The 13,939-nt window shown below is 46.4% G+C and overlaps 1 protein-coding gene across 1 annotated transcript in view; it reads right to left on the bottom strand.

Annotated features, from left to right (window-relative positions):
- Positions 1-13,939, bottom strand: part of LOC124044378 (microtubule-actin cross-linking factor 1-like) — a 288,208-nt gene that overhangs the window by 125,113 nt on the left and 149,156 nt on the right. Inside the window, 10 exon segments of the mRNA XM_046364030.1 lie at positions 692-817; positions 1,163-1,258; positions 1,514-1,618; positions 1,781-1,942; positions 2,286-2,363; positions 2,601-2,729; positions 2,821-3,115; positions 4,462-4,616; positions 4,821-4,914; positions 11,452-11,579. Coding sequence (XP_046219986.1) covers positions 692-817; positions 1,163-1,258; positions 1,514-1,618; positions 1,781-1,942; positions 2,286-2,363; positions 2,601-2,729; positions 2,821-3,115; positions 4,462-4,616; positions 4,821-4,914; positions 11,452-11,579 — 1,368 coding nt within the window.

Below are 13,939 nucleotides of genomic sequence, written 5' to 3'. Positions count from 1 at the left end.
AGGACAAAGGCTATTTTAGGCTTACAATTGGGGTTAGGGAAAATAGGATTTTGAATGGAAATATATTTTAGGTCCCCACAAGGATAGTAAAACATATGCTCTGTGTGTGTGTGTGTGTGTGTGTGTGTGTGTGTGTGTGTGTGTGTGTGTGTGTGTGTGTGTGTGTGTGTGTGTGTGTGTCAGTCACCAGATTTCAATCCAATTGAATACTTATGGAAGATTCTGGGGCTTTGCCTGAGACAGCGTTTGCCACCATCAACAAAACAGCAAATGATGCACTTTCTCGTGGAAGAATGGCATCTCATCCCTTCCATAGAGCTCCAGACACTTGTAGAATGTATGATCAAGGTGCATTGAAGCTGTTGGTGGCCCAACGCCCTATTAAGACACTGTATGTTGGTGTTTCCTTTATTTTGGCAATTACCTGTAGCTTATCATCTTAAATGTGGATAAGCTATAATCATGTGCCTAAGCTTTTCACTGGCAGATACCTAAATGATTATAGCCAACTCTGTTTGGCTAAGTAGGTCACATGCAATAGCGGAGCAATTAGCAGGGATGTAGGTAATTTGCCGAGTTGGTGGAGGAATTGAGGCGAGTTTGATCCGGTTCGGTTGAACACGTTTGAGTGCGTTTGATCCAACAGCACTAGAAGCACCATAGACACGTGTGAATTAGAATGTAAATGTACCATAGAGTCTTGCAGCAGGTCCTCCAGCTTGCCCAGCCTGCTGCTCTTGTCACAGGTGTACTGTCTCTTTATGGTGTCCTGGAGCTGACGCAGGTACGTCTCGCAGTCCCGTGCGTCACTCACAAACTGACAGGTGGCAATAAGAACGTAAAACACAGAGATCAGAATAGGAGTTTATATATAATCCACCCACAGCTGCCAGAGATATCTCATATTTAATCTAGTATTAAAGCGCTTTTGAAGATTAAATAGCTTTAAACTCCCAATTAAAGGCAAGTCCAAACATAGATGGGTAGTAAATAGACAAACTAAATGTAGGCAAATAAAGTGCATTTAATTTCTTGATCTTTTAAGACGCCGTCTACGTGAAAACCAACAAACAATTGGCATCGTAAAGGACCAGATGGATATTACAGGTATAACTTAATGTGTAAAAGGGACGTGGGCCAAGCTTTGCTCAAATCTCCTAACCTGGAAGTAGGCAGTATTGTCTTTGAGATGCTGCTCCACACACACACACAGCTGGCGTACCCACTGCCACTGGGTCTGCAGCGCAGCACTGTACGCCTGGGGAAATGGAAGGGCACACGAAGGGGGGGGGGGGTTAGTCTAGTCCATGTGTTGCTTCCAGAAGACGTATTTCTCAAGCTCCTTATTTGAATCACACTCAAGCTCCACAGCCCAAACATTAGGTACAAAATATACTGACAATCTTATTTTCAGGGGAACATCGATTGCACCGCTGTTTCTAATGACAAGTACTGTAGATGGAAAGCCAATACTTTGAAAGGCCTTAATGGCTTTGTTGCTAGGCAACCTCACCTCCACTGTCTGTTTGGCCGGGTGGTTCTCCTGACAGAGCCGGTCGGCCGTTTCCTGCAGCGAGTGCATCACTTCCTGTTTCTCCTCCAGCTCTGACCTCATTTCCTGAGAGAGGATGACAGAGCATTCAGAAGAGCACCCAGGGGAATATGTGTCAAACGGTACCAAGAAATGTGTATTCTCTGTGTGTGTGTGTGTGTGTGTGTGTGTGTGTGTGTGTGTGTGTGTGTGTGTGTGTGTGTGTGTGTGTGTGTGGTGTCCACTCACGGCGTATATATCTCTCTTGGCGTTGACGTTGGTGTTGTTGTGGCTCCAGTCGTAGGCCAGTTCCTCCTCTTCTCGCTCATTGAGCCAGATCAGCTCCTCTGTACAGCGACACACAAACGCATGCAGGCTCTCCAGGCAGCGCATGCGCCACGATGAGTTTTCCTGTGAAGACAGGATGGGATGAAGTAATGTTCTTAGGCATTAGCGCTAAACGTTTACGAGGAGTTTTGAGGTTATTTCAGAGGCAAACACACTCTCTTCAGGGCTGATCAAGGGGCTATGTGGTAGAAGCAGGTGCTTCTGAAGGCCACACTGTCTGGCTTAACACTCGCTAGCTTCCCTGAGCCTTTAGCTAGCTCATTCACACCCTGATGGGATTAACTGAGAATGTGGGCAGACTGGGATACAATGGGGTGCACACCAGCACACCCTACATACCAGAGACGCATGCACACACAGCCCCAAGGGCACACATTCACAGAGGAAAACAGCCCTCCCCACTCACCAGTAGTTTGCAGTACTGCTGCTCCAGCTTGGCCAGAGTGTCCGAATAATTGCTTCTGAAGTTACGAGAGACTTTCGTCTGAGGATAAAGAGATCACAACGGCTTAATAAAACGGTCAACGGTGACTTCTTCCTAGGTCTGGGAGTGTCATGCTGTTATGGACTGCATATTCACAGGGCTTCTCAGTGCATGTTCCTTTGTACTTACAGTATACGTATTAGCATGTACAGTGGATCTTGATGTGTCTGTTTTAGAATGTGTTAGTGTGCGTGTGTGCGTGTGTGTGTGTGTGTGTGTGTTTTCATGTGTGTGCACCTCGTAGTTGCGGGCCTCCTTCAGGCTGTGCAGTAGCTCCTCCACGGCAGTGTGGATGTTCTGGTGGTCCTGGAGGTTCTGCTCTACGGAGGGCAGGTCCGCCCCTGACTCTGCACGCTCCAGCATGTCCTAACACACATACACAATCAGTTAATCTCATGCATCCCTTTTCCCCTCCCTCCCTCTCTCCCTCCATCTACCTACACCCCTTCTTTCTTACCTGTGTCTCCTCCACCCATCCCAGGAGCTCATAGACGAACCGGAGACTCCCCTCGTCCTCTGAGGATGACATGGCCACCAGCTGAGAGCGGGACATGGGTCTCCTGAGCAGGGCTGCCCCCATCGCCCCCACTGCCCCCAGTAGGGTCTGGGCCCCAGTGGACAGGGAGAGACCACTGTCGCTCCCCCGCGGGGCCGTCCGGTCTCCCCCCGTCACCGGGGAGAAGTGACCCTTCCTGTAGACGCTGGAGCACTGGAGCCGGAGAGAGACCAGCTCCTCGTGGAGACAGGACACTCTGTGCAGGAGGGGAACAAATGTGTTAAAATCCCCCCCAAAAGACAAGGGAGAAAAAAAATGGACACCTTTTTCTTGTGACACACAAAATACACAAAAACAGTCAACCTCGTCTTCAGAAGACAACCAGAAGTGAATTAGGACCTCCACTGTTGCTCCACAAAACATCTGCTTTCTCATAACACAGTACTGTTGTGGTGTCACATTTACACCACTGATGCTCGTGGTTCATACAGTATAAACAAGCCTAACAATATATACACTACCATTTTTGGTCCATTAAAACATGAAATTGATCAGAAATACAGTGTAGACATTGTTAATGTTGTAAATGACTATTGTAGCTGGAAACAGCTGATTTTTAATGGAATATCTACCTAGGCGTACAGAGGTCCATTATCAGCAACCATCACTCCTGTGTTCCAATGGCACATTGTGTTAGCTGATCCAAGTTTATCATTTCAAAAGGCTAATTGATCATTAGAAAACCCTTTTGCCATTATGTTAGCACAGCTGAAAACTGTTGTTCTGATTAAAGAAGCAATAAAACTGGCCTTCTTTGGGCTAGTTGAGTATCTGGAGCATCAGCATTTGTGGGTTCGATTACAGGCTCAAAATGGCCAGAAACAAAGAACTTTCTTCTGAAACTCGTCAGTCTATTCTTGTTCTGAGAAATGATGTCTATTCCGTGCGAGAAATTGCCAAGGTACTGAAGATCTCGTACAACGCTGTGTACTACTCCCTTCACAGAATAGAGCAAACTGTCTCTAACCAGAATAGAAAGAGGAGTGGGAGGCCCCAGTGCACAACAGTGTCTAGTTTGAGAAATAGATGCCTCACAAGCCCTCAAATGGCAGCTTCATTAAATAGTACCCACAAAACACCAGTCTCAACGTCAACAGTGAAGAGGCTTGCCTTCGGGGCAGAGTTCCTCTGTCCAGTGTCTGTGTTATTTTGCCCATCTTAATCTTTTCTTTTCATTGGCCAGTCTGAGATATGGCTTTTTCTTTGCAACTCTGCCTAGAAGGCCAGCATCCCGGAGTCGCCTCTTCACTGTTGACGTTGAGACTGGTGTTTGCTTTTCTTTCAAAAACAAGGACATTTCTATGTGACCCCAAACTTTTGAATGGCAGTGTATATATATTTTTTCAAAGTTATGCCATTTGGCAGACAATTTTATCCAAAGCGACTTACGGTCGTGCGTGCATAGACTTCACGTACGGGTGGCCGCAGCGGGAATCAAACAAACTATCCTAGCGTTGCAAGCACCACGCTCTACCATCAGAGCTACAAAGCATAACCAAGCCTCATTTTCTGTCCGTACACACTCCCTCTCCCTCCACTGACCTGAAGGCGAGCTGCTCCACCTGGTAGTACTTCTGGTCCCTGAGGACATGGAGGTCCACGTTGAGCCGTCTGATCAGAACCTCACAGTCCTGCAGGTACAAGCCCAGCTCCCTCTCACAATGCACCGCCTCGCCACTCTCCACCCGGGACATGTCCTGACGGAGGAGCCAGAAGACATAGTGGGGAAAAGAGAGGACGAAGAGGAGGGACGGGGAAGAAATGAGTAAGACACAGCACACCACAGTGAAAGAGGCACATCGTGCCTATACAGTGGAGGTACAAAAACGTCAGAGAAGCAAGTCCTCGTTGAAAGAGAGAGAGAGAGAGAGAGAGAGAGAAACAGGGACAGCATCACTCACGGCCTGCAGTGTGTTCTTGGCCAGGGTGAGTTTCTCCTCACAGTCCAGGGCCATGTTCTGGATCTTATTGGCCATCTGCAGCAATAACTCCAGTCTGGAAGGAGACGCACAGTATCAGCACAGTGTCACAGAGTGTCAACCAAGCTCGAAACACTTTTTTTTTAACGTCCGAAAGTGCATCCTATTTACTATACAGCGCACTACGTTTGACCAGGCCCTGGTTAAAGGTAGTGCACTACATAGGGAATAGGGTGCCATTTCGTACGCAGCCAGTGTCTAAGGAATGTGTTTACTGTACAACCATAACAAACGAAAAACATCTACCAGGTAATCAAGTTAGGCCCATTGAGGTTTAAGACTAAATTGCTGAAGTATTAAGACAAGGACGACATTTCCACGATACAACCAGAGTACAGACCCGTGCAAATTAAATCAGTGTGAAAACGCCGGATGATAATGAGATGTACTGCGTTTGGTGCAGAGACCTGTGCTCGAGCACCATGAGAATGTCGCCGTAAGTGATGGCAGTAATAAAGTGTCGGTGTTCGGGTTTAGTGTGCTCCACAGTGAGCCACAGGGCCTCGTCTTTCCATAGCTACTGGTATAAACAAACTCTAGCTCTCAAATAACTAAATCAGGGTTAACGATTCTGCCGATTGGGGGAACGGCACCACTGCCGCCGCCCCCCACCGTTTTTTACATTTTTTAAACGCTCAACATATTATGCTCTTTTATTGCGTGTGCAATGACGTCAGAGGAGAAGAAAGTGTTTGTTGTTTGCAGTAACTTATTTTGTTGTTCTAAAACTGCAGACAGACTTGGCTGTTTCACCATTAAGGATTCCAGCTTTAAGGTTCTGGTTAGTTATAGTGTTACGTATGTCTCAGCTGCTGACCTCTCCACAGAGAGCTGCAGGGCCTTCTCTCTCTATAGCTACTGATATAAACCAACTGAAACACTAGCAGCAGTAGTAAGGGTTAAGGTCAGGGTCATAACCTCTCCACAGAGAGCTGCAGGGCCTTCTCTCTCTATAGCTACTGATATAAACCAACTGAAACACTAGCAGCAGTAGTAAGGGTTAAGGTCAGGGTCATAACCTCTCCACAGCGGGCTGCAGGGCCTTCTCTCTCTATAGCTACTGATATAAACCAACTGAAACACTAGCAGCAGTAGTAAGGGTTAAGGTCAGGGTCATGACCTCTCCACAGAGAGCTGCAGGGCCTTCTCTCTCTATAGCTACTGATATAAACCAACTGAAACACTAGCAGCAGTAGTAAGGGTTAAGGTCAGGGTCATGACCTCTCCACAGAGAGCTGCAGGGCCTTCTCTCTCTATAGCTACTGATATAAACCAACTGAAACACTAGCAGCAGTAGTAAGGGTTAAGGTCAGGGTCATGACCTCTCCACAGAGAGCTGCAGGGCCTTCTCTCTCTATAGCTACTGATATAAGCCTGACCTGCTGAGGAGTGACGGACTCCATCCTAGCTGGAGGGGTGCTCTCATCTTATCTGCCAACATAGACAGGGCTCTAACTCCTCTAGCTCCACAATGAAATAGGGTGCAGGCCAGGCAGCAGGCTATTAGCCAGCCTGCCAGCATAGTGGAGTCTGCCACTAGCATAGTTAGTGTAGTCAGCTCAGCTATCACCATTGAGACCGTGTCTGTGCCTCGACCTGGGTTGGGCAAAACTAAACATGGCGGTGTTCGCCTTAGCAATCTCACTAGGATAAAGACCACCTCCATTCCTGTCATTACTGAAAGAGATCATGATACCTCACATCTCAAAATAGGGCTACTTAATGTTAGATCCCTTACTTCAAAGGCAATTATAGTCAATGAACTAATCACTGATCATAATCTTGATGTGATTGGCCTGACTGAAACATGGCTTAAGCCTGATGAATTTACTGTGTTAAATGAGGCCTCACCTCCTGGCTACACTAGTGACCATATCCCCCGTGCATCCCGCAAAGGCGGAGGTGTTGCTAACATTTACGATAGCAAATTTCAATTTACAAAAAAAAAAAAAAAATGACGTTTTCGTCTTTTGAGCTTCTAGTCATGAAATCTATGCAGCCTACTCAATCACTTTTTATAGCTACTGTTTACAGGCCTCCTGGGCCATATACAGCGTTTCTCACTGAGTTCCCTGAATTCCTATCAGACCTTGTAGTCATTGCAGATAATATTCTAATCTTTGGTGACTTTAATATTCACATGGAAAAGTCCACAGACCCACTCCAAAAGGCTTTTGGAGCCATCATCGACTCAGTGGGTTTTGTCCAACATGTCTCTGGACCCACTCACTCTCACAGTCATACGCTGGACCTAGTTTTGTCCCATGGAATAAATGTTGTGGATCTTAATGTTTTTCCTCATAATCCTGGACTATCAGACCACCATTTTATTACGTTTGCAATTGCAACAAATAATCTGCTCAGACCCCAACCAAGGAACATCAAAAGTCGTGCTATAAATTCACAGACAACACAAAGATTCCTTGATGCCCTTCCAGACTCCCTCTGCCTACCCAAGGACGCCAGAGGACAAAAATCCGTTAACCACCTAACTGAGGATCTCAATTTAACCTTGCGCAATACCCTAGATGCAGTTGCACCCCTAAAAACTAAAAAAATGTCTCATAAGAAACTAGCTCCATGGTACACAGAAAATACCCGAGCTCTGAAGCAAGCTTCCAGAAAATTGGAACGGAAATGGCGCCACACCAAACTGGAAGTCTTCCGACTAGCTTGGAAGGATGGTACCGTGCAGTACCGAAGAGCCCTTACTGCTGCTCGATCGTCCTATTTTTCTAACTTAATTGAGGAAAATAAGAACAATCCGAAATTCCTTTTTGATACTGTGGCAAAGCTAACTAAAAAGCAGCATTCCCCAAGAGAGGATGACTTGCACTTTAGCAGTGATAAATTCATGAACTTCTTTGAGGAAAAGATTATGATTATTAGAAAGCAAATTACGGACTCCTCTTTAAACCTGCGTATTCCTCCAAACCTCAGTTGTCCTGAGTCTGCACAACTCTGCCAGGACCTAGGATCAAGAGAGACGCTCAAGTGTTTTAGTACTATATCTCTTGACACAATGATGAAAATAATCATGGCCTCTAAACCTTCAAGCTGTATACTGGACCCTATTCCAACTAAACTACTGAAAGAGCTGCTTCCTGTGCTTGGCCCTCCTATGTTGAACATAATAAACGGCTCTCTATCCACTGGATGTGTACCAAACTCACTAAAAGTGGCAGTAATAAAGCCTCTCTTGAAAAAGCCAAACCTTGACCCAGAAAATATAAAAAACTATCGGCCTATATCGAATCTTCCATTCCTCTCAAAGATTTTAGAGAAGGCTGTTGCGCAGCAACTCACTGCCTTCCTGAAGACAAACAATGTATACGAAATGCTTCAGTCTGGTTTTAGACCCCATCATAGCACTGAGACGGCACTTGTGAAGGTGGTAAATGACATTTTGATGGCATCGGACCGAGGCTCTGCATCTGTCCTCGTGCTCCTAGACCTTAGTGCTGCTTTTGATACCATCGATCACCACATTCTTTTGGAGAGATTGGAAACCCAAATTGGTCTACACGGACATGTTCTGGCCTGGTTTAGGTCTTATCTGTCGGAAAGATATCAGTTTGTCTCTGTGAATGGTTTGTCCTCTGACAAATCAACTGTACATTTCGGTGTTCCTCAAGGTTCTGTTTTAGGACCACTATTGTTTTCACTATATATTTTACCTCTTGGGGATGTTATTCGAAAACATAATGTAAACTTTCACTGCTATGCGGATGACACACAGCTGTACATTTCAATGAAACATGGTGAAGCACCAAAATTGCCCTCGCTAGAAGCATGTGTTTCAGACATAAGGAAGTGGATGGCTGCAAACTTTCTACTATTAAACTCGGACAAAACAGAGATGCTTGTTCTAGGTCCCAAGAAACAAAGAGATCTTCTGTTGAATCTGACAATTAATCTTAATGGTTGTACAGTCGTCTCAAATAAAACTGTGAAGGACCTCGGCGTTACTCTGGACCCTGATCTCTCTTTTGAAGAACATATCAAGACCATTTCGAGGACAGCTTTTTTCCATCTACGTAACATTGCAAAAATCAGAAACTTTCTGTCCAAAAATGATGCAGAAAAATTAATCCATGCTTTTGTCACTTCTAGGTTAGACTACTGCAATGCTCTATTTTCCGGCTACCCGGATAAAGCACTAAATAAACTTCAGTTAGTGCTAAATACGGCTGCTAGAATCCTGACTAGAACCAAAAAATTTGATCATATTACTCCAGTGCTAGCCTCTCTACACTGGCTTCCTGTCAAAGCAAGGGCTGATTTCAAGGTTTTACTGCTAACCTACAAAGCATTACATGGGCTTGCTCCTACCTACCTCTCTGATTTGGTCCTGCCGTACATACCACGCTACGGTCACAAGACGAGGCCTCCTAATTGTCCCTAGAATTTCTAAGCAAACAGCTGGAGGCAGGGCTTTCTCCTATAGAGCTCCATTTTTATGGAACGGTCTGCCTACCCATGTCAGAGACGCAAACTCGGTCTCAACCTTTAAGTCTTTACTGAAGACTCATCTCTTCAGTGGGTCATATGATTGAGTGTAGTCTGGCCCAGGAGTGGGAAGGTGAACGGAAAGGCTCTGGAGCAACGAACCGCCCTTGCTGTCTCTGCCTGGCCGGTTCCCCGTTTTCCACTGGGATTCTCTGCCTCTAACCCTGTTACGGGGCTGAGTCACTGGCTTGCTGGGGCTCTCTCGTGCCGTCCCTGGGGGGGATGCGTCACCTGGGTGGGTTGATTCACTGTTGTGGTCGGCCTGTCTGGGTTCCCCCCACCCCTTGGGTTGTACCGTGTCGGAGATCTTTGTGGGCTATACTCGGCCTTGTCTCAGGATGGTAAGTTGGTGGTTGAAGATTTCCCTCTAGTGGTGTGGGGGCTGTGCTTTGGCAAAGTGGGTGGGGTTATATCCTTCCTGTTTGGCCCTGTCCGGGGGTGTCCTCGGATGGGGCCACAGTGTCTCCTGACCCCTCCTGTCTCAGCCTCCAGTATTTATGCTGCAGTAGTTTATGTGTCGGGGGCTAGGGTCAGTTTGTTTATCTGGAGTACTTCTCCTGTCCTATTCGGTGTCCTGTGTAAATCTAAGTGTGCGTTCTCTAATTCTCTCCTTCTCTCTTTCTTTCTCTCTCTCGGAGGACCTGAGCCCTAGAACCATGCCCCAGGACTACCTGACATGATGACTCCTTGCTGTCCCCAGTCCACCTGGCCATGCTGCTGCTCCAGTTTCAACTGGCCTGGGCCCTAGGACCATGTCCCAGGACTACCTGACATGAGGACTCCTTGCTGTCCCCAGTCCACCTGGCCATGCTCCTGCTCCAGTTTCAACTGTTCTGCCTTACTATTATTCAACCATGCTGGTCATTTATGAACATTTGAACATCTTGGCCACGTTCTGTTATAATCTCCACCTGGCACAGCCAGAAGAGGACTGGCCACCCCACATATGCTCTCTCTAATTCTCTCTTTCTTTCTCTCTCTCGGAGGACCTGAGCCCTAGGACCGTGCCCCAGGACTACCTGACATGATGGCTCCTTGCTGTCCCCAGTCCATCTGACTGTGCTGCTGCTCCAGTTTCAACTGTTCTGCCTTATTATTATTTGACCATGCTGGTCATTTATGAACATTTGAACATCTTGGTCATGTTCTGTTATAATCTCTACCCGGCACAGCCAGAAGAGGACTGGCCACCCCACATAGCCCGGTTCCTCTCTAGGTTTCTTCCTAGGTTTTGGCCTTTCTAGGGAGTTTTTCCTAGCCACCGTGCTTTTACACCTGCATTGTTTGCTGTTTGGGGTTTTAGGCTGGGTTTCTGTACAGCACTTTGAGATATCAGCTGATGTACGAAGGGCTATATAAATAAATTTGATTTGATTTGATTTGATAAACCAACTGAAACACTAGCAGCAGTAGTAAGGGTTAAGGTCAGGGTCATGACCTCTCCACAGAGAGCTGCAGGGCCTTCTCTCTCTATAGCTACTGATATAAACCAACTGAAACACTAGCAGCAGTAGTAAGGGTTAAGGTCAGGGTCATAACCTCTCCACAGAGAGCTGCAGGGCCTTCTCTCTCTATAGCTACTGATATAAACCAACTGAAACACTAGCAGCAGTAGTAAGGGTTAAGGTCAGGGTCATGACCTCTCCACAGCGGGCTGCAGGGCCTTCTCTCTCTATAGCTACTGATATAAACCAACTGAAACACTAGCAGCAGTAGTAAGGGTTAAGGTCAGGGTCATAACCTCTCCACAGAGAGCTGCAGGGCCTTCTCTCTCTATAGCTACTGATATAAACCAACTGAAACACTAGCAGCAGTAGTAAGGGTTAAGGTCAGGGTCATAACCTCTCCACAGCGGGCTGCAGGGCCTTCTCTCTCTATAGCTACTGATATAAACCAACTGAAACACTAGCAGCAGTAGTAAGGGTTAAGGTCAGGGTCATGACCTCTCCACAGAGAGCTGCAGGGCCTTCTCTCTCTATAGCTACTGATATAAACCAACTGAAACACTAGCAGCAGTAGTAAGGGTTAAGGTCAGGGTCATGACCTCTCCACAGCGGGCCGCAGGGCCTTCTCTCTCTCCAGCATCTCCAGGATCAGCTTGCCCCACTCCTCCTCCAGGTCGTTGGGGTGCAGGCCCAGGGGCAGCTTGATGCGCCCAAACTCCATCCATACCTGGGGAACACAAACATGCACATCATTTTAACTTCTATAACACATACAGAGCATTCAGAAAGTATTCAGACCCCTTCATTTCTCCCACATTATGTTACAGCCTTATTCTAAAATAGATTCAATAGTTTTCCCCCCTCAATCTACCCACAATACCCCATATTGACGAAACAAAAACAGGTCTACAGCCTCAAGTCTTCTTGGGTATGACGCTACAACCTTGACCCACTTGTATTTGGGGAGTTTCTCCCATTCTTCTCTGCAGATCCTCTCAAGCCCTGTCAGATTGGATGGGGAGCGTCGCTGCACAGCTATTTTTTAGGTCTATCCAGAGATGTTCGATTTGGTTCAAGTCCAGGCTCTAGCTGGGCCACTCAAGGACATTCAGAGACTTGTCCCAAAGCCACTCCTGGGTTGTCTTGGCTGTGTTGTTGTCCTGTTGGAAGGTGAACCTTTGCCCCTGTCTGAGGTCCTGAGTGCTCTGGAGCAGGTTTTCATCAAGGATCTCTTTACTCTGTTCTTCTTTCCCTGAATCCTGACTAGTCTCCCAGTCCCTGCTGCTGAAAAACATCCCCACGGCATGTTGCTGCCACCACCATGATTCATCGTAGGGATGGTGCCAGGTTTCTTCCAGACGTGATGCTTGGCATTCAGGCTAGATAATTACATCATGGTTTCATCAGACCAGATAATCTTGTTTCTCATGGACGGAGTCCTTTAGGCGCCCCTTGGCAAACTCTAACGGGCTGTCATGTGCCTTTTACTGAGGAGTGGCTTCCATCTGGTCACTCTACCATAAAGGCTTAATTGGTGGAGTGCTGCAGAGATGGTTCTCCTTCTGGAAGGTTCTCCCTCCACAGAAGAACTCTGGAGCTCTGTCAGAGTGACCATTAGGTTCTTGGTCACCTCACCTTCCTGACCAAGGTCCTACTCCCCAGATTGCTGCCAGCTCTAGGAAAAATCTTGTTGGTTCCAAACTTCTTCAATTTAAGAATGATGGAGGCCACTGTGTTCTTGGGGACCTTCAATGCTGCAGAAATCCTTTTTTAATTTTGTAAAAATTTTACCTTTATTTAACTAGGCAAGTCAGTTAATAAGAACAAATTCTTATTTTCAATGACGGCCTAGGAACAGTGAGTTAACTGCCTGTTCAGGGGCAGAACGACAGATTTTGTACCTTGTCAGCTCGGGGATTTGAACTTGCAACCTTTCAGTTACTAGTCCAACTCTCAAACCACTAGGCTACGCTGCCGCCGAAGTATCCTTCCCCAGATCTGTGCCTGAACACAATCCCGTTTCTGAGCTCTACGGACAATTCCTTCGACAGCATGGTTTGGTTTTTGCTCTGACATGCACCGTCAACTGCAGACCCTGACATAGACAGGTGTGTGCCTTTCCAAATCATGTCCAATCAATTGAATTGACCACAGGTGGACATCTCAAGGATGATCAATAGAAACAGGATGCACCTGAGCTCAATTTCGAGTCTCATTGCTAAGTGTCTGAATACTTATGTAAAATAAGATATATTTTTTAAATACATTTGCAGAAGTGTCTATTTATTGATTTAATACATTTTATAATAAGGCTGTAACGTAAAACAAAAATGTGGAAAAAGGACACAAATCTCTTCGAGGTCTTGAAGTATAAATGTTTGGGATGCGGGGTTGTGAGTCATCATGAGTCATTGATCAGGAGTGTCAGGAGCACAGTGGTGACATTGGGGAAGTAGAACCGAGGGGAAATGAAAGAGGATTTGATAGGAGGAATTATAGTTTGTTGTCTCAAGGCAGTGGCATGGGGTTGAAATGGCCTAGTGCAGAGAACAGGGTGTTCGATCACACACACACACACACACACACACACACACACACACACACACACACACACACACACACACACACACACACACACACACACACACACACACACACACACACACAATGGACTCATGATGCACAGTGTGGTCCCGCTCGTGGAGGCAGAAACCAGGTCACCTCTTCAAATCCTTTTATTTCTCACTCTCCATCTCTCTCTCTGTGTCAATCTCTCCATGTTTCTCTCTCTTTTGTCGGGTCATTGAGTTTATGAGTTTCAGTTTTCTACAAGACTAAGGCCAGCCAAATATGCCACAATATGATATGTTGTTGAAAATGAGGCTGTGTCCTCACGGGTAATGATAGTATCTGCCTGGGTATGTTGTTCAGTCTCTCGGATGGTAAATCGGTGTTTACCATCGACGTAGGTTTGCGGTTTCTGCTGACATTTTACAGCGCTTGTCGTTATCAAGTCTCAATAGGTTTTAGAAATCAAAAGTCTCTCGCTTCCTCCCTCCCCCCTTCGCTTCCTCCCTCCCTCCCTCC

This window comes from Oncorhynchus gorbuscha, linkage group LG09, assembly GCF_021184085.1.
Source record: "Oncorhynchus gorbuscha isolate QuinsamMale2020 ecotype Even-year linkage group LG09, OgorEven_v1.0, whole genome shotgun sequence".
NCBI lineage: Eukaryota > Metazoa > Chordata > Actinopteri > Salmoniformes > Salmonidae > Oncorhynchus > Oncorhynchus gorbuscha.
The sequence above is the reverse complement of the archived record's forward strand: the minus strand, read 5'-3'. Positions and strand labels throughout refer to the sequence as shown.